The following is a 22,523-nucleotide window of genomic DNA, read 5'->3' as shown; positions in this document are numbered from 1 at the left end:
GGATCCGTGTAACAAAGACTGATTCAGTGCCTGGGATATGTGTGACAAGAACTGATTCAGTGCCTGAAATTCGTTTGGCAAAGGTTAGTTGGTGCCGAAGATCAGCTTTAGGTAAAAGGGCTGAGGTAAAACTTGTCTGGAAATGGCCACCAGGAAACAGAAAAAGTTGGCAGAGGAGGCGGGAGAGCTTTCCTCCTCAGATTCAGAACAAGTAACCTTGTCTGAAATGTCTCTCAAGTATCAATTAGAGATGAAGAAATTGGAGGATAAGCAAAGAGAGAGAGAATGGGAGGAAAAACGATGGCAACTGCAGAAGGATAAAGAATTGGAAATGAAAAAGATGGAGGTTGAGGAAAAAGAGAGAGACAAGCTGAGGAGAGAGCCAGACAGGCAAAATTAGAGTTGAGGAGAATGGAAATAGATTTGGTGAAGCAAAGATTGACACACTCTCAACCTCATGCTGATACCCAAGAAGGGGATTTGAGAGCTGAAGCGCCTGATGTAATTTTAAAAAGGTTTCCCAGATATAACAAGGAAGATGATATAGAAAAGTTCCTTATATCCTTTGAAAGGTGCTGTAAAGATTTTGAAGTGAGTGAAGACAAATGGATGTTATATCTGAGGCTACAAATTAGTGGAAAGCTTCTAGAAATATATAGTGATATGGCTGAAGACACAGAGATTATAAGATGTTTAAACTGCAGGTACAACAAAAGTTTCAGTTGACGCCTGAATTTTACAGGTTAAAGTTCAGAACTTTAAAGAGGGACAGACACCAAAATTTTGCGCAAGTTGCTTCAAAGCAAGCTCAATACTTTGACAGCTGGGTGAGGACTTCTGAAGTAGATTCCTTTCTGCAACTTAAGGAACTATTGAAGCTGGAACAGCTCTTTCACCTAGTTCCCTCAGAATACAGATGGCTGATTCAAGACCGAAATCCAAAGACAGCCAACGAAGCTGCAGTTATGATTGACCAGCTAATTACCTTGAAAGAAGGTTTTAGGAAGGAGGAAGAACCAAAAAAGAAAAAACCTCTAAAGCCGACGTTTTACCCTCACGCACGCACACAGATGCAAAGGGGAGGTTCAGGAGAAAACACCGCCTATAGGAAGCATGAGGCAGTTGCAGGCCAAGCCAGGCCTGAGGAAAAGATAAAATGTTACCATTGTGGAAGGCCAGGGCATCTTAGATACCAATGTAACTTAATCAAGAAAGACAGGTCTACGTTCTTTGTAAATAGAGCTCCAATGGAACAAGAAGTAGAACCTGAAGTTAAGTCTAGAAGCCCTGATGCGAGGCCAAAAGAAAAACAATGTTTATTTATCCTTTCAAGAGAAATCTCTGAAGACTATTTAGAATCTATTGTCATAGATGAGATACACATGCAGGGATGGAGAGACACTGGGTCGGATGTCTGTATTATACGTCCTGAAGTGGTCCCACAGAGATACCAACATCCCTCTTCAGAGATAAATTTAAAGGGGATAGGTCCGTCGATACCAACCCCTGTAGTATCCTTACCCATCAAGTACAAAGGCTGGGAAGGATTGTGGGACTTCGCTGTCTGCGCGGATATCCCATACAGATGTTTGATTGGGAATGATTTGGATGGAAAAGTTAGGAATTGGCAGAAAGAAGCTGATAAACATGAAGGCAACATGGAGGTCCACACTCCAAAAGCCAAGTGTTTGACCATCCAAGCTAGCTCAGAGCAACTTCCTGAGTCTAGTTCGAACATCATTGAGTTGGTCAGCGGAATAGAGGGAAAACAAGAGATACTGCGAGAGCAGCTAGCAGATGAAACATTACAACCTTTGTTCTTGCAAGCTCAGAGCGCCACAGGAACAGAAGAAAGTAAAACTCCTAAGTTCGTACTTAAGGAGGGAGTTTTATACAGGAAAAGTACAAGCCATAAGACTTTGAATAAACCAGAAACACGTACCCAAATAGTGGTACCTGTAAACTACAGGAAACAACTGTTAGATGTGGCCCATGACAATCCACAAGGAGGGCATTTGGGGGTTAGAAAAACCACCCAAAGAATCAGCAAGAACTTTTTCTGGCCTGGCATGTATCAACATATCAAGGAGTTTTGCAGGTCGTGCGATACTTGCCAAAGGTTTAGCACGGGAAGAGATAAGACCAAAGCACCTTTAGTTCCCATGCCGGTTGTTGGGGAACCCTTTTTCCGAGTAGGGATTGATCTAGTTGGTCCTTTGTATAAGCCCAGTCGGAGAGGATACAAATATATCCTCACAGTAATAGACTATGCAACCAGGTATCCAGATGCAGTGGCTTTGACCAATATTGAAACTTCCACCATTGCCAATGCGCTGTTATCAATTTGGGGAAGGACTGGATTTCCCAGAGAGCTTGTGTCAGACCTGGGGACTCAGTTCACCTCGCGGCTAATGAAGAAGTTATTAGAGTTGTGCGGAATTAAACACCTAACGTCCACACCTTATCATCCGCAAACGAATGGCCTAGTAGAAAACCTGAACAAAACACTAGTGAAAATGATCAAGGCCTATAGCCAGCAGAGACCCCACGACTGGGACACCAAGTTGCAGCAGCTGTTATTCGCATATCGATCAGTCCCACAGGACAGCACTGGTTACTCGCCTTTTGAATTGTTATTCGGAAGGAAGGCTCGTGGACCCCTTGATTTGATCAGAGAGCACTGGGAAGCAAGTCCTACGCCAGATCCTGTTCCTGTCGACGACTACATCAAGGATCTTCAGTCAACATTAAAGATGGCCAGGGACATCGCCCAGGAACATCTTATGACGGCCCAGGAGCAACAAAAGACCCGATACGACGCAACGTCGAGACCCCGAGACTTCAACGTCGGAGATGAGGTCCTGTTTTTAACACCCAACAAGAACAACAAACTACAGATGGACTGGACTGGACCGTGGAGGATCGTCAGGAAGCAGAACCATGTGAACTGTGAAATCCTAGATGAACGATTGGGGATTGAGAAACGGGTGCATGTAAACATGATTAAGCCGTATGTAAATAGGTCGGCAAATGTTTACTGTATAGTATCAGAGGAAGATACAGGTCCTTTTTCATTTTGGGAAGGTAATAGGGAGATACATAGAAACTTGGATAAAGTATCCATAAATTCAGACTTATCTCCATCACAACAAAGAGAAGTTAAAGGTATCTATAGTGATTGTAGGGAGGACCATCTTAAGCATCTTGATTTTGTGTTGGGCAGGTTATTAGAAGCTGGGTTAACTATTAAAGCTTCTAAATGCAAGTTAGGAAACCATACGTCTAAGTATTTGGGACATATTATAGGTGGAGGGTGTATCAGACCTGATCCTACCAAGGTCAAAGATATACACCAATGGCCAATCCCGAAAACAAAAAAACAAATTAGATCATTTCTTGGTTTGGCCGGATATTACCGAAAGTTCATTCCGTCTTTCAGTAATTTAGCTGCCCCATTATCAGACCTTACAAAAAAGAAACACCCAAACCAAGTAATATGGTCTTCCAAGTGTCAGGAATCCATGGACAATTTAAAAAGGGCCCTTACTTCTGATTCGGTTTTGAAAGCCCCAAATTTTGATAATCCATTTATTTTAACTTGTGACGCTTCAGACACTGGACTAGGAGCAGTCCTAAGTCAAATTGATGAAGATGGAGAGGATAGGCCCATACTATTCCTCAGTAAGAAGTGGCATTCTAATGAGCTTAGCATGTCCACAATCGAGAAGGAATGTTACTCGATAATTTGGTCCATAAAGAAACTGAAACCATACTTGTGGGGAAGGAAGTTTACGTTACAAACTGATCACGCACCCCTAAGATGGTTGGATAATGTAAAAGGGACCAATAACAAATTATTGAGATGGAGTTTATCACTACAGGACTTTACATTTGATATTAAACATATAAAGGGCAAATGTAATGTAGTAGCTGATGCTCTATCCAGAGCACCTTGATCGGAAGACTTACAGGTTTGTATTTAGAGTTTAAGGTATGATGCTATGTTTATGTATAGATATGTATTTGGTGTTACTCTCTATTATTTTTGCTTATTCTGGGTCTAGAAAAAGCAAAAATAATCTTTCCGGGTTGGAAGGTATGTAAAGATGTCATGATCATTGTGTTTTATTCATGATTGCTATGTTAGGGTTGACTGTTTAAGGTTATATATTTCAGCTATTCTTATACAGAAGCTGGGAGCCTCTAAGGCATGGCCAGGAAAAGGGGCGTGGCTTCACCTTGCTGGTGGAAGCCTTAGAATTCAAAATTTAGCAGTTGGAATTCGGCAGTTGGAGTTTGTCGGTTGAGCAGAGCAGTTGGTTCTGTTCAGTGAGAAAGGAGGGTGATCAAAAAAAAGAGATTGTGGGAGGAAGTTGAGCAGCTAGAGAGTTTTAGCGGAGAAGGGCTAAAATTAAAGTTGCTGAGCCTTTAGTAGAGATAACTAAAGAGCTGAGGCTGCATCCCTAAGTCAAGGAAGACTAGGGTTAACCAGTTAAACTCCCCAATCCAAGTTTGATCGGGTACAGGTCAACTAAGTTCAAGAAGGACAGTATTCCTAACTGAAAGAAACAAGTAATATAAAGCTGATACCATACTAAGCTCAGTGAAACTATTGAGAAGTCTTGCAACACTTACTGTATAGAAGTAACATCGTTCAACTTAAGATATAACATTCTTGCAACCATCAAGCTTTGTGCTATAAATAAACAAGTTACTGTTTCTTCAAATGTTGCTTATTATTTGAGCAAAGCATCTTTCAAAGGTGGTGGCAGCGACAACATTGAAAAGTAGGATACATAGAGGTAGAAGTTGAATCCTTCGCAATTTGGTGGCAGCGGTGGGATCCAAAAAGATTCCATCCCTGTCATCACATCAAGTCTTTACACAGGCAGTACTATGTAAAGGGAAATGCAGAACAGGAAACATAAATGTATGTACATCACTGAGGACATTAAAATGAACCAAAAGAACCATGCCCAATTTGCCAGTTTGAACACGGGTGACATTTTGGTGCTGTTTGCAGAATTAAATGGAAATGAGCCCAAAGAGTTTTATGATGTAGTGCAGATTAGTCCTGCTTGAGCATTCAGATCACTACATAACATAGGTCCCGAATGTAAGTACATTGAGAATGTTGTGAATATACTCCTAAACCTTTTTGCTTATTGTGATTAGAGTAAACTGATTGAATTGATAACATCCAAATAGAGTAGAGTCTCACTTATCCAATGTAAACGGGCCAGCAGAATGTTGGATAAGCGAATATGTTGGATAATAAGGAGAGATTAAGGAAAAGCCTTTTAAACATCAAATTAGGTTATGATTTTACAAATTAAGCACCAAAACATTATGTTATACAACAAATTTGACAGAAAAAGTAGTTCTACACAGTAATGCTATGTAGTAATTACTGTATTTACGAATTTAGCACCAAAATATCACGATGTATTGAAAACATTGACTACAAAAATGTGTTGGATAATCCAGAATGTTGGATAAGCGAATGTTGGATAAGTGAGATTCTACTATACATACTGACTACACTATTTCATAACTGATTGTGTGGATCTATTCTAAATGGGACAAAGCTACCACATGTAGATAGAAAGATAGATAGATATACTATGCACTCACATTTTGTTTTGATCTGAGAAATATTTCACATTTATTCTCATTTAACTAAATCAAAAGGTAGCAATCAACAATCCTGTTAATTATGGACAAAGCATATGCACTACATACACTTGCATATGTCTTCTTGTTTTTTAGTCAATGGAGGACGCTTCCTGACAGGGCTTAAACCAGCTTTGGTGTGGGTTTAAAAAACCTGCTTCGGAAGGTCCCTGCGCTGCCACCCTCCCCCCCCCCCCCAAAAAAGGCTTTCTCACAGGCTAACTACCAGAATGACATGGGGCCACCCCAAAAAACTCCAAAAACAGCCCTAAAAAGTTGAAAAACCTACCAGGTCCTGAAGTCCTCCTGGCTCATAGAAATGATGTGCCAGGAGATGGGGGGTGGGGCGGGGAGGAGCAGTTTTCCTGTCTCCTGGTGTGTCATTTCTACATGCCAGGAAGACTCCAAGACCACCGTAATGGTGGCCCGGTAAGTTTTTACAACTTTTTAGGGCTGTTTTTTAGGGGGGGGGGTTGAAGAAGGGAGTGGGTGTCTTATGCTCCTCCAGGCATTTGGAAGTCTGAAGAAGTGAGGTAATTGTGGGGATGGACACCCAGGTAGTCCCAGGACTACCCATGGGTCAGTCCCCACAGGCCCAGTACCCCATTAGACCCGGGCCTTTCAGGAAGTCCCAGGTCTAATGGGGTATCAAATTAATTTGGGATAAAGCAAGGTGTACCTGTTTTGTCCCAAATTAATTTGCTTTTACCCTGAGGCATCATTTGGACACCTCAGATAAAAGCTCAACAAGCCCTATATTTTGGATCCTGTTTGGAAGCACCCACAAAGGTTAGTATTCTCTTCTTCCATTATTTACCATTTTTCTATGAGAGCAACTCCCCTCCAGGCCCCATAGGCCTCTTCTACACTGCCATATATTCCAGATTATCAAAGCAGAAAATACACATGATCTGCTTTGAACTGGGTTATATGAGTCCACACTGCCATATAATCCACTTCAGAACAGATAATCTGGATTTTATATGTAGAGTAGAAGGGGCCATAGTAGTGGTGGAGAGGAATTGGAGAATTGTAATTGCCAGAACAATGCCATTATACATTGTGATTTTTGGAGGACCTTGGCACATCCGTCAGATAATATTCTTGGTCTGATTGTGGGGCATAGCTAGATGTTTCTCCAATACTCTCCCCCTTCCACCTCTACCAATGCACATAAACATTCCACCAGCCACTGAATGACTATGGTGAGTCTTTGGGAGGTTGGGGTAGCAATGTGAGGAAAGGTTTTTGCATGAGAAAATCTTACACTGTACTTTGTTACACAGGATCTTGGCCTATGTATGGGGGTACAATTTGTAAGCTACAAGGCATTAGTAAAAGAAGAAGACCATATTACTGATGGATACACTCAATAAAAGAATCCACAGTTCTGAGTCTGTAAACCCTGATTTGATGACAGAGTGACTTGGAAATGCTCTATTCATAGACTTGCCATAAGTCAAACTCAACTTAGCAGCATTAAACAAGAACAACAACAGCACAATGTTTGCTATTTGTCCAGTTTTAAAGTAGGGGAGGATAGTTTGGGGTGCTTTCCACACATCAAATATTCCTTCCCCTTTTCTTCTTTTGGAGCTCTTCCTCATCTTAATTGTGATTATGATGTGGTCAATAACTTTCTCCCATTTTCCCCAAACTTAAAAAAGCAAAAAGCTACTCATCATAATGACTCTTTTGGTCCTACTGTATTATTCCTTTAATGCCCACAGCAATATTTTAGTATGATGTGCCTCTGTTGCCATGCTTGTTTTAGGAATCGCAAAGAGATTGAGAGATATTTTTTAGTTGTAAACAATGTATTGGGGGATATCTCAGCCACTTCCTGAAATTAAATAAAGTAAGCTGAGGTTCTGCCTTTTTGTCAGTTATGAACCTCTCATCATGAAGACTGAGGCAGCTATCTCAGATAGTGACTACTAAGTGATGAAAAGCGTCAACAAGATTTTAAAAGAGATGAATATGAAGGTCATGTGGTCTCCTGACCTGATGTGAAATCAAAGTGCATGATCTGCAACACTAGGGCCAAAGTAAAATCCAACTGGCAATTTTGTAAACTTCTGCACACAAACTGGGAAGAGTCCATCTTCTCATTTTCCTCAGGTAGTAAAACATTTTCAACTTCTGATGCTTTCCCCTATGTATTTTGGGGAAAAAATGATATACCTGTCTGTTTGAGGTGAGATTTTCACCTACAAAGCCAATTCTAATGACCTGGTGAAGTTGGAACAGAGGAGTTTGATCCAGTTCTCAATTCAAATATTTAAATGCCACCAGTAACCATGCTGTGATTATGAACTACAAGAAGAATAAAAACTTCTAGAACAAGAAAACATGGAACAAGAAAAGTAAACAGCAAATTCCATAAAGACAGCTTAAAAACAGTGGTAAATATAAAACAAACCAGAACCGAGACTAGAAGATTTGGCAGGTAGTGGGCTGTATGATCCGCTGAGTCCTTTAATTCTCATTGCAGTTTTTCAGTGTGTTCCAGATTTAGTTGCTTGTTGTTAAAATTTCCATAACATAGAGAGTAGAATAGTTATTCACAGTGGGTTTTTATAAAAAATATACATGATGCATTTTGTTTTCTCAGCTAAAAATATTACTGTTTGGAATGTTGGAAATTTCAGACTTTATTTATGCCTTGTAACAACAAAACACACCATAGCAGAGGAAGACTTAAGGCCAATATATTCAGTTTCATTAGCAAAAACTGCTATCTTTTGGACTCAGACACACATTGAGGAAAGGCAACTGTAAGATTACCTATATGTGGCAATGAAGACCTCTGGTGGCAATCAGGGTTTATTTATAATTTTATTCTCCAAGGTCCTATTTCTGCAGCAAGTACTCAATATTGCAATAATACATTCAGAGAAGGCTGGTGGAAAATTCAATATAAACTTCATCCTTTTTTTGGAAATGGCCTTTTCATTCCACAGGAAGTTTCAACAAATAGGTGGAGAGGGTACAAGGTGACTGTGAGGAAATAAAGTTTAGAGTAACAAGCAGAGAGAGAGAGAGAGACATTTACCTCAGCCTTTGCCAAGTACATTTTGTTGCTGTTGTTGGTTATACCTCCTGAACAGCTGGAGTTTAACTTCTGTGTGCAAGTTAATGGAGCCATGCACTAATGGAACTATGTTTGTTTTCTTCAGCTGAGGATGTGACTATTTTCTTCATAATCAGAATATGTCTTCCAAGTCTCATTTCAGTATAGGTATTTTATCTTTAAGGATTATTGTGCTAGATATGTTCTGATCCACAACATCTCTCTCAAAGATATGAATGTCACAGCTTTAAAGTAATTAAGTTCTTGGCTGTTAGTTATGCTGAAAATATAGTGTTGAGATAGCCTTCATCATAAGACCCTGTTGTAAGCATCTCCCTGACTGGTCCTCTCTTCTCAGTAGGCTTAGGCAAACTGCTACAGTCTCTCCTAGCTTGTGTATTCTTCCCCATGTTTGCCATCTTATCCAAAGTCTGATGTTCCTTGGTCATAGATATACTGAAATGTTGGAAGGTATAGGATTGAAGAACCCCATGATACAGGAGAGTATCTTTACCTAGAACATGGTTTCTTAAACTTTTTTATTTGTAACCCCTTTCCGGCCGAAGTTGTTTTTCATGATTCCTTTCCACCTAAAAATTTTTATGTGCCTCCAAGTATATAGATATATAAAATAGGTATAAAAATCAAACATTCACTGGTAATAAATCAACATTTGCAAGTCTTGCTAAACAGGCCAATATTTTTTGTTATATGAAAGATTTTCTGCAGAGTTCACTGTAAAGAATGCACTTTGTTGCTAATAGATTCATGTAAATGTCTGGGTGGCATTCAAAAACACTTTTACTGTTGTCAGTTATTTTGCAACTCCAACATAACCCCATTTGAAGTAAGGGGACCCCATTTGAAGTCAAAACCCATGGTTTAAGAAGCAGTGACCTAGAAAACAGTTATTTAGAAAGTGAGCACTTGCTCCGCAGTCCCTTCCAAACATCTAGTAGGAGTTAGCTAGCTTAACCATCAACCTTACACTTTGCAAGCCATCTAGTAAGGTTGTCCAAAATTTCGTTATGATTCTTATTTCGGAATTATTTCGGATTGTTCTCGCTTTTTGAACCGAGTATTGAAACGTTGTCCCTGGGCGCAACTGGCAATGTAATTTGAACCATCGTTGGCCCATTCTCTAATTGTTTCTTAATATTTCGTTAAATTTTTTCCTCCCAAAACATTTTTTTTATATTTTTAAAAAAATATATTTTTTAATTTTTTTTGTTTCTGCAACCTAACTTGAATGGGAACCTAGCACAGCCTAAAATGGCTGCCGCTCCCTGGCCAATCAGAGACTTCCACGATGGCTGGAAAAGGTGAGGGCTAGCGTCCTCCGCGTCCATGTGTAAGATCTCTATAAAAAACCCCTCCCCAACCCAGGCAAGCCATTCGGGGCTAGGATACCGAGCAGAGAGGGTGGTTCGCGCCGCGCTGGGAATCAAGCTGCTTGGCTTGCTTGCATTGAGGGGAGAGAGGGCTAAGTGTTCTGGCTGTAGGGGGTTGGGTCTGTTAAGGGCTGGCTGAGTGGCTGTTGTTGCTGGTTCGATATTGTGTTTTTTTGGGGGAAATTGGCTTGGGGCTTGTGGAATCTGGCAGAGTCCTTGCTGTGGCTTTAGGCAATTTTTATTTTTAAAAGGACGTGGGCGCCAAGGCATTGCTTTCCTGACGCTCCATTTCTAAATACCTCTGCCTTTTTTTTTTAAATTTAGCAATCACTAGATCAGCCTTTCTTAGCAATCCTGAAAGGGGGGGGGGCATAAGAAGTTAGAGTTTCCAAAGGACGGCTGCGTCCCTGCAAGTGCATTGCTTCCCTCCCGCTCCGTTTGTAATCCCAAGCCCCCGGGCTGAGTGTTATTGCAGCAATCACAAAGACACACATTGTTTTCAAACCTAAAAGGGTACATTGGAAGAAATAGTTTCCAAAGGACGTGGGCACCCACCAAGGCATTGCTTCCCTCACGCTCCATTTCTATTCCCAAGCCTTGGGCTGAGTTTTATTTCTGCAATCACAAAGTCAGACATTGATTTGATTCAATAGAGGGTCCACAGCAATTTATAGTTTCCAAAGGACGTGGGCACTCCTGCCAAGGCATTGCTTCCCTCGCGCTCCATTTCTATTCCCAAGCCTTGGGCTGAGTTTTATTTCTGAAATCACAAAGTCAGACATTGATTTGATTCAATAGAGGGTCCACAGCAATTTATAGTTTCCAAAGGACATTGCCAATCCTGTCAAGGCATTGCTTGGCGTGTGCTGCATTTCTAATCCAAAGTCCTCAGCCAGAGTTTCATTTTTGCAACCACAAGGTCAGCCAGTGGCACCATTGATCAAAAGGTTCAAAGGCAATTTATAGTTTCCAAAGGACAGTGGCACTCCTGCCAAGGCATTGCTTGGCGTGTGCTGCATTTCTAATCCAAAGTCTACACAAGTAGAAGAGGGACTTTTACAGTGATAAGAACCCAATTGAACAGGAAATAAGACTTTCAAACCAGGAACAGGTTTCTTCAAATATTGAAAAATAGTGTATTATAAAAAGTTATAAAAATTCGCCAAAAATCATAGGAGACAGGAAACGTTCTGCAATTTGTTGAGCAAAGAGTGTTGAATGTGATCTCCCACTGTACCAAATTTGATGAGGATAGCTCAAGAAATGAGGGTGGGAGAGTCCTGTAAAAGTCCCCCCCGGTTTCCTTTTTTTTTGGCGATTGCGCATGCGCGTCCACCATTTTAGAAACATTAAGAATCATTACGAATTTTTGGAAATATCCGAAATTTTTGGGTGAAAAATTCGGAAATAATTTCTATATCGAAGCGCCGGCACCCCCTACTTTAGAAACGAGAATTGAAACATTTTTTCCATCGATCGGACAAGCCTACCATCTAGACCAGCTTCCTCAATATCACCATAGGAAAGCAACCCAATCCATCCAACAGCTTATTCTGTGCCACAGCAAGCAATGGACACAAAAAGATTTTAGCTTGTTGTAGTCTTCTAGCCTGGCATGGTTCCTATTAGCCTGAATTTATTGATAAAATGAAACTGTGCTTCCCCATACAGGTTCTTGGCTGGGCTGATACAACTTTCACCCCCTCTTGAGAATAAATGCACACCTCAATTAACTACAATGGTGCTTCACTCCAATGTACCATTTGTAGTTTAAGATGAAGATAAGTTCAAAGGCATATGATACAAAGAAAATGATCACCTTTTTAGAGCTACAGATAGCATGAAATTAAATATTAACAAAAAAGGGAAGGAATAAGAGTGTTCTCCATCTCAATGGGTCTTACAGAGTCTATGGCCCTAAACAGCATTGGGCTAATTTGGTATGGTGATAATTCAAAGCCTGCTAGTCTACAAGGCATGGAATCTGAACTTGTGCATGTTTGCAGCCCTTCAGCAGTGATTTCTTTTCAGAAATCCAGGAGAATCTCTGTTATGCATGCAATCAATATGTATGCTCTTATTTGTAACTCTATTGCCTTTCTGGTGTTATATAATCAGCCAGTACATTTCATCACTGAAAGTTGCATTCTGAATCTCAAACATTTTTAAGAAGCTCAGTTCTTGCACAGATTTCCAGGAAAAAGTAAAAAAAAATGTTTAAGCCAACCCTGGGTTGTGAATATAAGAACTGGTCTTCTAAGAACATAATAGAAAATTACTGAAATTTGAAATCATTATATAGATACCAAAAAGGAATAATGTTTTCATTAAAAGGTTAGAACAGGATAATTCTACTTGACATATCATTATATATATAATTTCTGGAATTGCAGACTCATGAACAACCCAAATGGGTTCATTCATTTCTTTGTTTTGAAGTCAGCAGGAAGAACAAGAGCTAATTTATGTTTACAGTGACTCAGTTTGATTAAAAAGTCATACCTCACCAACTCTGAAGATGCATTTCTGAACATCCGTCTTTCCGTTCAATTAATTCCAAGTGATATTTGCCCAGAAAATGTAGAGCATGTTTAACTGTAATAGAGATAATGCTAAAGCAAGCAGTCCTCATTTAAAACTCAGTCTTACTTTTGTCAGCATTCTTGCAAGAACATTACACCTTGGGTTCCTCATTAATATTGTTTTATATTAGCCTAATGTAGAACTTAGCAATGTGTCATGAATCTAAATGAGCATGCAAACATCAAGCATTTTATGTTCGGTAGATTTTGAATGACCTTCTTCACTTTCTTTGTTAAAAGGAAGTACTTTCCAGTGTGGCTTAGCCATCATAATCATTTTCTTCTCTAGACAATAAGACTTTATTAAATGTCATTTGAAAAGTAAAATTGAGAATGGATCATAGGGTTACTTCCAGCATATTTTTGTTGCATGTTTCTGTGGGTTGGTTTTCACAATCTCTACTGATAAGGAGGTGGCACCTCCGCATACTGCTGAAAAATGCCCCAAGGGAATGGTTGTAGAGCAGAAGACTAATTTAACTCCTAAGAGGGGTAATTAATTGCTGCTGTCACTTTCCTCTTTTTTCACCTGGTATACTTCTGGTGTACATATCTCCTGGAAACAGAGAAAAACATTCCAATGCCATTTGAAGCCAGGTTCTGTATTCAATGTAATCACTTTCCTGACCTCAAACCAATTCCAGGAATGGCAATCTGATCTACAGTACAGTGACCCCAGTTCCTCCCAAACTAGTTCCAGGCTAGATTATAGTGTCAGCGTCTAAGGCAGGGGTCCTCAAACTTTTTAAGCCGAGGGCCGGTCCACAATCCTTCAGACTGTTGAGGGGCTGGATTATCATTTGAAAAAAAAATACAAACAAATTCTGATGCACACTGCACATGTCTTATTTGTAGTGCAAAAACAACAACAACAATGAAAGAACAATACAATATTTAAAAATAAAAATAATTTTAACCAACATACATTTATCAGGATTTCAATGGGAAATGTGCGCCTGCTTCTCGCTAATGAGATAGTCAAGTTAATTAGGGTTGTTGTTGTTGTTGTTGTTGTTGTTGTTGCTGTTGTGTGTCTTCAAATCATTTCAGACTTTGGGCGAGCCTAAGTCTAAAATGTATTTATTTATTATTTATTTATTTACTGCATTTATTTACTACATTTGTATCACACCCTTCTCACCCCAAAGGGGACTCAGAGTGGCTTACAAATTATATGTACATACAATATATTATATTATTAGCATAGCACAATATTAGCATTATATATTACTATATTGAACTATACCACTATACTGTAATATTATTAGTAATATTATATGTAATATAGAATATATAATTAATATTATTATATGGTATTATTATTAGTGTTATATTGTATTACATTATAATATTATCAATATTATATGTATATACAATATATTATATTATAAAACTGAGGGCGGGGGCCAGGTAAATGACCTCGGAGGGCCCCCGGGCCTTAGTTTGGGGACCCCTGATCTAAGGGATACATGCATTTAGAAAGTTTTGTCGACATAATGAAGCAAAAGATAAATTTCCTGCATGTTAATATCATTGTGTGTGTGCGTATGAACTTCTGTGACACAAAACTGCTTTCTATTTGATCCCACAGTAGTCTAAATATTATTTTGTGTGGGTCTACATCCATCAGTATAACACAGAAAAATAATCACATCATTTGCTATTCTTATAATGTATATGAGCAAATCAGAGGAAGATGCAAATGAACTGAAGAAATTGCAAGCTGAGACAAATTTTGCATGCTCCCGTTCTTGAATTAATTTTAGAAAGTGGCCTAGTTAAACTTGAATCCAGTAAGAGCAGAGCACAGAGCACATTGAAGCAGAGGAATAAAAAATAAATGAAACAGGGGAAATGCTTTCATCCCTCAAAATTTACTATTTAGTGTATGATTGCATTCCTGAGAATTATATTTTTGATGTTAGGTTATGAATGATATGTAGATGCTGCTGTAATATTTTCTCTCATTTCCCATTATAGTTATATTGTATGTTGATTGTCAGCCTTGTCATGTGAAATAAAATGGCCCTCCACCATAGACCATACTTAGATCAGTAACAATAGCATTAAAAGTAGAGCTACACTATAAATTGTCGAAGGCTTTCATGGCCGGGATCACAGGGTTGTTGTATGTTTTCCTGGCTGTATGGCCATGTTCTAGAAGTATTTCTAGAACATGGCCATACAGCCCGGAAAACATACAACAACCCTACACTATAGAGTTTATATATTTTGACTGCCATAGTTCAATGCTATGGAATCTTGGAGGCTATAGTTTTGCAATATCTTTAGCCTTCTCTGCCAAAGAGTGCTGGAGATTCACCAAACTTACAATCTGCATAGTTCCCTAACAATTCAAGTGGTGTCAAATTGTATTAATTCTACAGCACAGGCACACCTGTAAACCTATACCTTCAATATCTAGGAAGGGAGATTAGTACAATCTTGAAGCTGAAGATGCATTGTTAGTCATTCTTACACTACACTGGAACACTGCAAACAAAATTCACCTGCTCAATGCATTGTCCTAAAGTCTCTAGAGAGGGGAAGAGTCAAACAATAGGAGTAACATACAAATGTAATTGTTTGAGACTGGATGCTGCTTGTGTAAAGCATATTTCCATGTGTAAATGGCCCATTAAAGCCCAAACAGCACAAATAACACTTGGTAGTAAGCTTTCAGTTGATTTTGTTATGACTCAAAGGTTATTGGCCCTTTTGAGAGTTAACTCAGTTTTGAGGGCTTTATGTTAATGTGTTTATTCTGTAGTATAAACCTTATACTGTTGGCCTTGGGGGATTCCATGGGTAAAGGTCCTCTTACTGGCAAGTTGGAGAGACTTCACCATCATATTCTTTAAGCTGATCTGACAGTGCAGATAATATATACCCTATTCAGGAAGAAAGGTCAAAAATAGCATGGCAATCAAAAACAAAAAAAGACTTGTATAGAACGATCACCTATAAACTCAACAAAATATATACCCAACAAAAACCCAAAGTTTTTCTCTGCCGATGTGTCTGTATTACATTTTAATCTTCCCCCTTTTTACCACTAAAGAATGGAAATAGTTTTACAAGCTGCATATCACTTTTTCTATGTTTTACTAAGGTGTTAAAAATATCATGCAAATAATTAACTAGTGAAATTGAGCATTTAACATCACACCTGCAACATTTGTTACCTATGAAAATTTATAGTTTAATAATGTAATATGGCACACTGTAATGTGAAATATACTGCTCTGGGAGTGAAACAGCTGTAAATTTCCATGGCTAACAAACTTTGCAGGTGTGATGTTTTATGCTTCATCACACCAGATGGTTATTTCCATGACTTTTAGCATGCCATACGAGGCCACAGGGAGAATGCCTTTGGAAAGTATAATGGATTCTAAAGAAATGGTCAAGACAAGCACTGTCCCTTGTCTTTTTCAGTGTTTAATATTTTGTGACTGAACATACAATAACAGATAAGACATGGAGAGCTGGGTTTAATATGGGCCATTTAATTGACATAGAACTTAAGGCCCATCCAGACAGGGCCCATATCCCGGGCCTTATCGCACTTTTATTGGAGATGTCCAAAAGATGCCTCCAGTAAAAGAGGATTAATTCAAGACAAAGCAGGAAAACCCTGTTTTATCCCAAATTAATTTGATATCCTAATAGACCCGTGCCTTTGTGAAAGGTGTGGGTCTAATGGGCTATGGGCCATGGGGATAGACTGCTGGGTAATTCTGTGACCACCCGGAGACCTGTCTGCATACCCATCGCGTACCTTTTGGGATCCTGGAGCCAAAAGGCAAGAGATGGCACCCACCCCCTTCCCAAAACCCTTAAAAAGAAAAAAAGAAAAAGAAAACTTACTGGCACCATTAGGCCTCTCTTCAGGCCTGAAGGAACATACCAATGATGTGCAAGGAAACTGGGGGAGCCAGGAGAGTTTGGGGCCCCCGTCTCCTTGTGTGTCATTGATATGTTCCATCAGGCCTGAAGAGAGGCCTAATGGCTTCCAGTAAGTTTTCTAGGGGGGGGGGGTATGGCTAGATGTCATTCTGAATTTTTTTGGGATGGTATGTGGAAACCCAACGGGAAAAGCCCATTTTTTAACCCTGGCTGCGGACTTAAACCCCCTTCGGAGCAGGCTTCTTAAATCCGCTGTGAAGTGGGTTTAATGTATGTCTGGAACTGTCATTATTTAAACTATGATGAACTTGGAAAGAGCAAGATGGGGGAGAAATATGATGCAGATTCAGTTGAGGTTAGGTGTCATCCCTTGACTGCCTACATTGAACTGCATTATATGGCAGTGTGGATTCATATAATCCGGTTCAAAACAGATATTGTAGAAGGGTCCTAAGTCTCCTTGTGGAGAGAAAAAGTGGGATATAAATAAACATTAACATGACAACAACAACAACAATAACAACAACAACATTTAGTGTAACATAACCCGAGCCTGAGATAAAAGGAAAGGAGTTGCCATCATCAGTTATTTTATCACTCTCCCCAAGGAAGCTCATCTGTTCTCATATTCATTTTAAAAAGTTTGTTCCTTGTGCTGGGACAAAGAAAAATGCTGCTGGTGTCCTGCCCATCTCATCGGCCAGTACCCTCCCTTCTTAAGATGGTGAACATTAATTTTAGAAATGGTTCCTGGTCATAATGGCTGTAAAACAGTTGTGAATAAACTATGGAATTCACTATCACAATATCTAGAAATTGCTATCACTTGGGAAGACTTTAAATTCATGAATAAAACTATTACAGAGTGCTAGACATGATCAAAAGCTATAGATTATTTCCAGTATTAGAGGTAGTGTGCCTATCAATGTCAGTTGTTGAGAAACAGAAGTGAGAAGGTGCTATTTCACTCTTGTCCAAATTGTCGTCCTTTCATAAGCTTCAACATGACATTTTGTTAAAAGGATGTTAAATGTTTCTACAGGCTTTATCCTGCAGAATTTTTTTGTCTTACGTATTGGACACTTGAATATGGATTGGATGCTCAGCTTCCATGGAGGTTTCAAATGCATTAACTCCATGCAATTGTTCTAGTGAAAAGAATGAAGACCACCAATAGTGATGTTTCTAATTAGATGTCCCAATAACTGCCACTCATCTCCAAAGTGATGGTTAAGCTCAAAAATATCATAGGACATTATGCTGCACAAAAATATATATCTATTAAGTATATTGTTTTGACACTACTGCTGTCTTATATTTTTGAACATGGGCAAACACACAAAGCTTCTAAAAGAACAATCCCAGAAACTGTTTCTCTGTGAAATGAATTATAGAAGGTTACTATTGCGCATTCTTTTACAACTTATTTAAGAAAGAAGAAGAAAAATCTAGAATACTTTTGAAAAAGTAACCTTTTTGGCACTTACAAAAATCCTGACAATAAAATCTATTCTAGAAGGTACTAGTAAAAAAATTATGAAGCAGTGGGTTTTACTTGTATAGCCTGTTGCATTGTATGTCAACACAGTAGATACAAAACTTACAATGAAGTAGAAACATTTTTTTTGGCTTCTGTGAGGAAAAAAAATCAATGCCATCTCCTGGGTGCCTTATCTGACAGGTGAAGACTACAAATATAACAGAAAAACATGCAGTGTTTTCTATAGAAATTGTCAATCGAAACAATGCATCAACTTTTAAGATAAATACTGATATTATCTTTCAGAAATGTATGGTTCCAGGTTGCAAAATTTACTAGGAAATGAAATACAGAATCATAGAATACAATAAAGTACAATTTGTCCTGTTTTCATACAGCACCATCATTCTAACATAACAGAGGCAATATATGCAGACACCTCTATGAAGCACACAGAGAGCAGTAAAAACTAATAAATAGAAATATAACTTTAGCTATTACATATTGTAAAGAAGTGATGTGATGACAGGGATGGAATCTTTTTGGATCCCACCACTGCCACCAAAATGCGAAGGATTCACCTTCTACCTCTATGTATTCCACTTTTCTATGTTGTCGCTGCCACCACCTTTGAAAGATGCTTTGCTCAAATAATAAGCAACATTTGAAGAAACAGTAACTTGTTTATTTATAGCACAAAGCTTGATGGTTGCAAGAATGTTATATCTTGAGGTGAACGATGTTATTTCTGTATAGTAAGTGTTGCAAGATTTCTCAATAGTTTCACTGAGCTTAGTATGGTATCAGCTTTATATTACTTGTTTCTTTCAGTTAGGAATATTGTCCTTCTTGAACTTAGTTGATCTGTACCCGATCAAACTTGGACTGGGGAGCTCAACTGGTCAACCCTAGCCCTCCTTGACTTAGGGATATAGCCTCAGCTCTTTAGTTATTCCTACTAAAGGCTCAGCAACCTCAATTTTAGCCCTTCTCCGCTAAAACTCTCTAGCTGCTCAACTTCCTCCCACAATCTCTTTTTTTCGATCACCCTCCTTTCTCACTGAACAGAACCAACTGCTCTGCTCAACCGACAAACTCCAACTGCCGAATTCCAACTGCTAAATTTTGAATTCTAAGGCTTCCACCAGCAAGGTGAAGCCACGCCCCTTTTCCTGGCCATGCCTTAGAGGCTCCCAGCTTCTGTATAAGAATAGCTGAAATATATAACCTTAAACAGTCAACCTAAACATAGCAATCATGAATAAAACACAATGATCATGACATCTTTACACATATATTATTAACATTACTGTGACAACACAAATTTGGTTGGTACACATCACGTTTCCACAATGGTAAACAATAGCAATCCCCTGGTTGACACATCCTAATCCTTTTAATGCCCAAAGTTAATCTGATTGATGATCCATCTCAATGCTATGGACAACCAAAACAATTACTGCTCTTGCACTATTATTTGCCATTCACACTGCCAAAGAGTCTAAAGCTATTTCTTAAGACAGCAGAGACAGAGTTATGCAAGTCTTTGCTGTTGAACATCAGCAAGACATTAAGTGATACTTGACATTTTCAGAAGAGCAAAAGACCAAAGTGATCTGTTATCAGTTCCTGACCTTTTGGGTGATGAGGGGGATATAGATTTGGAAGCTGCCCACTGATCAAAGCAGTGGAATTATAGGATGGCACATGATTCAGGTATTTCTCCATGGACTAATTTTGTGGTTAAAATGCCCTTGAATTACATTCACACCTTGAAGGGAGAAGAGTCACTTGGACAACATCACCATACAGCCCGATAAACTCACAGCAACCCAGTGATTCCAGCCATGAAAGCCTTCAACAACACAATCTTAGACCCCTTTTACACTGCCATATAAAATCTAGAATATCTGCTTTGAACTGGATTATATGGTAGTGTAGACTCATATAATCCAATTCAAAGCAGATAATGTAGATTTTCTACTTTGATAATCTAGATTATATGGCAGGGTAGAAGGAACCTTACTCAAGAATCCTGCAGAAACTTGCAAAATTCTAAGTTTGCTTGTTTGCACAAAAGCATCAGTGCCTTGGGAGCTTCCTTAATCCCCTAATTTCACAGAGTTGTGGTCAGATTTCCTGTATGTTTGTAATTCCTGCTGTTACAATGATTCAGTTTTCTGGTCAGCTTTTTTACAATTGGGCACAGACGTGATAGCCTGTATACACTACTTCCAGATTCACTTTTTTCACTATAGTGAACATTCTGCTTTGCTCTGGCAGGAAGCGGTTAAACTGGCAGCCTCCCGTCCCTACTCTTTACATGAACTTTTCTATTACAACAGGCCTTTGAGGACTTTCTGCTTAGGTGGAACTGATCTTGTACAATGTGCTGTATCTTGATTTGTTGTGTTCTTTGTGCTCTATATCGGATGTGTTTTAATTTGTTTTAAAATTTACTTTTAAATGGGGGTTGGACTTAATGACCCTTGTGGTGTCTTCCAGTTCTTATGATTTTTCAGTCTTTTGTATTTTATGATGGTATTAATTGTGAGGTTTTTTTAACTATTGTAAGTTGCCTTGAGTCCTAAACTGAGGGAAAATAAGGATATAACTATAACAACTTAAGATATTTTTTCATTTTTTGTTCTCATGTTATTGAAATGCTTTGAAGATTTGTGATTTCTTTGATGTGAGTGATTCCTTCACTGACACAGATTATAGCTGTCCTACACATATCCTACACATAGTTGCTATAACCAAATCAAGATCTGGTGGTTGCTTGTCTGATGCGAAGACAAATGAATTTTTTTTAAACCAAGAAGAAAATGAAGTGAGACTCTGCTAACAATATATATATATAACTAGCTGTGGCTGGCCACGCATTGCTGTGGCGAAGTATGGTGGTATGGGAAATAAAGTATTGAGGAATTGCTGGTAGTTAAGGTAAAGGGTAAAGGTTTTTCCCTTACATTAAGTTCAGTCGTGTCTGACTTTGGGGAATTGGTGCTCATGTCCATTTCTAAGCTGAAGAACTGGTGTTATTCTTAGCCTCCTCCAAGGTCATGTGGCATGACTGCATGGAGCGCCGTTACCTTCCCGCTGGAGCAGTACCTATTCATCTACTCTCATTTGCATGTTTTTGAACTTTAGGGTTGGCAGAAGCTGGGGCTAACAGTGGGGGCTCTCTCTGCTCCCCCAATTCGGTGCAGAAGTTCAGCAGCTCAGCGCTTTATTTATTTTTATTTATTTATTTATTTATTTCCAATATTTCTACCCCGCCCTTCTCCCCGAGGGGACTCAGGGCGGCTTACACAACTGGTAGGACAGTACATCATAATACAATAAAATAAGAATAAAACAGTTAAAATAATTAAATAACATAATAAAATACAATATATAAAAATTTAAAACAATGCAACACCAAATATATTTACCAATCATCCATCAGACCTTGTGCAAAAGCCTTAATCCGATCCATGTCAATGCTAACTGAGTTCATTCATTAAACGCTTGCGCACATAGCCAGGTCTTCAGCTTCTTCCTGAACCCCAAAAGGGATGGAGCCTGCCGGATGTCACTGGGGAGGGAGTTCCACAGCCGAGGAGCCACCACCGAGAAGGCCCTGTCTCTCGTCCCCACCAGCCATGCTTGTGAGGCCGGTGGGATCGAGAGCAGGGCCTCCCCGGATGATCTTAAGGTTCTCGTGGGCTCATAGGAGGAGATGCGTTCGGACAGGTAAATTGGACCAGGACCGTTTAGGGCTTTGTAGGTCAAAACCAGCACTTTGAATTGGGCTCGGTAGCATATTGGCAGCCAGTGGAGCTGGCTTAGCAGGGGGGTAGTACGCTCCCTGTAAGCCGCCCCAGTTATTAATCTGGCTGCCGCCCGTTGTACTAGCTGGAGCTTCCGGGCCGTCTTCAAAGGCAGCCCCACGTAGAGCGCGTTGCAGTAATCCAAACGAGCTGTAACCAGAGCGTGGACCACCGTGGCCAAGTCAGACCTCCCAAGGAACGGGCGCAGCTGGCGCACAAGGCGGAGTTGTGCGAAGGCTCTCCTGGCCACCGCTGAAACCTTAGGCTCCAGGCTCAGCTATGAGTCCAAGAGAACCCCCAGACTGCGAACCTGTGTCTTCAGGGGGAGTGCGACCCCGTCCAACACAGGCTGTAACCCTATTCCCTGTTCGGCCCTTCGACTGACCAGGAGGACCTCTGTCTTGTCTGGATTCAGTTTCGATTTGTTAGCCCTCATCCAGTCCTACACAGCGGCCAGACACCGGTTCAGGACCTGAACAGCCTCCTTAGTGACAGGTGGGAAGGAGTGACAGAGCTGGACATCATCTGTGTACAGATGACACCGGACCCCGAAACTCCGGATGATCTCTCCCAACGGCTTCATGTAGATGTTAAACAACA

General features: G+C 39.7%; 1 protein-coding gene across 2 annotated transcripts; it reads left to right on the top strand.

The window, feature by feature from the left end:
- Nucleotides 1-2,329: 2,329 nt before the first annotated feature.
- On the top strand, nt 2,330-21,322 carry LOC134295999 (uncharacterized). Of its 2 annotated transcripts, none has more exons than XM_062969720.1 (2): nt 2,330-4,710; nt 18,785-21,322. In XM_062969720.1, exon 1 carries the CDS (start codon nt 2,412-2,414, stop codon nt 3,954-3,956), a length of 1,545 nt encoding a protein of 514 aa, XP_062825790.1. In that variant the 5' UTR covers nt 2,330-2,411; the 3' UTR covers nt 3,957-4,710; nt 18,785-21,322. The 2 variants fall into 2 exon arrangements, with proteins under 2 accessions (XP_062825790.1, XP_062825789.1); XM_062969719.1 differs by having other exon boundaries at nt 2,330-4,787; nt 18,746-21,322.
- Nucleotides 21,323-22,523: the final 1,201 nt, after the last annotated feature.

Source organism: Anolis carolinensis, chromosome 2 (genome assembly GCF_035594765.1).
Source record: "Anolis carolinensis isolate JA03-04 chromosome 2, rAnoCar3.1.pri, whole genome shotgun sequence".
NCBI lineage: Eukaryota > Metazoa > Chordata > Lepidosauria > Squamata > Dactyloidae > Anolis > Anolis carolinensis.
This window is presented reverse-complemented; position numbering and strand designations above follow the sequence as displayed.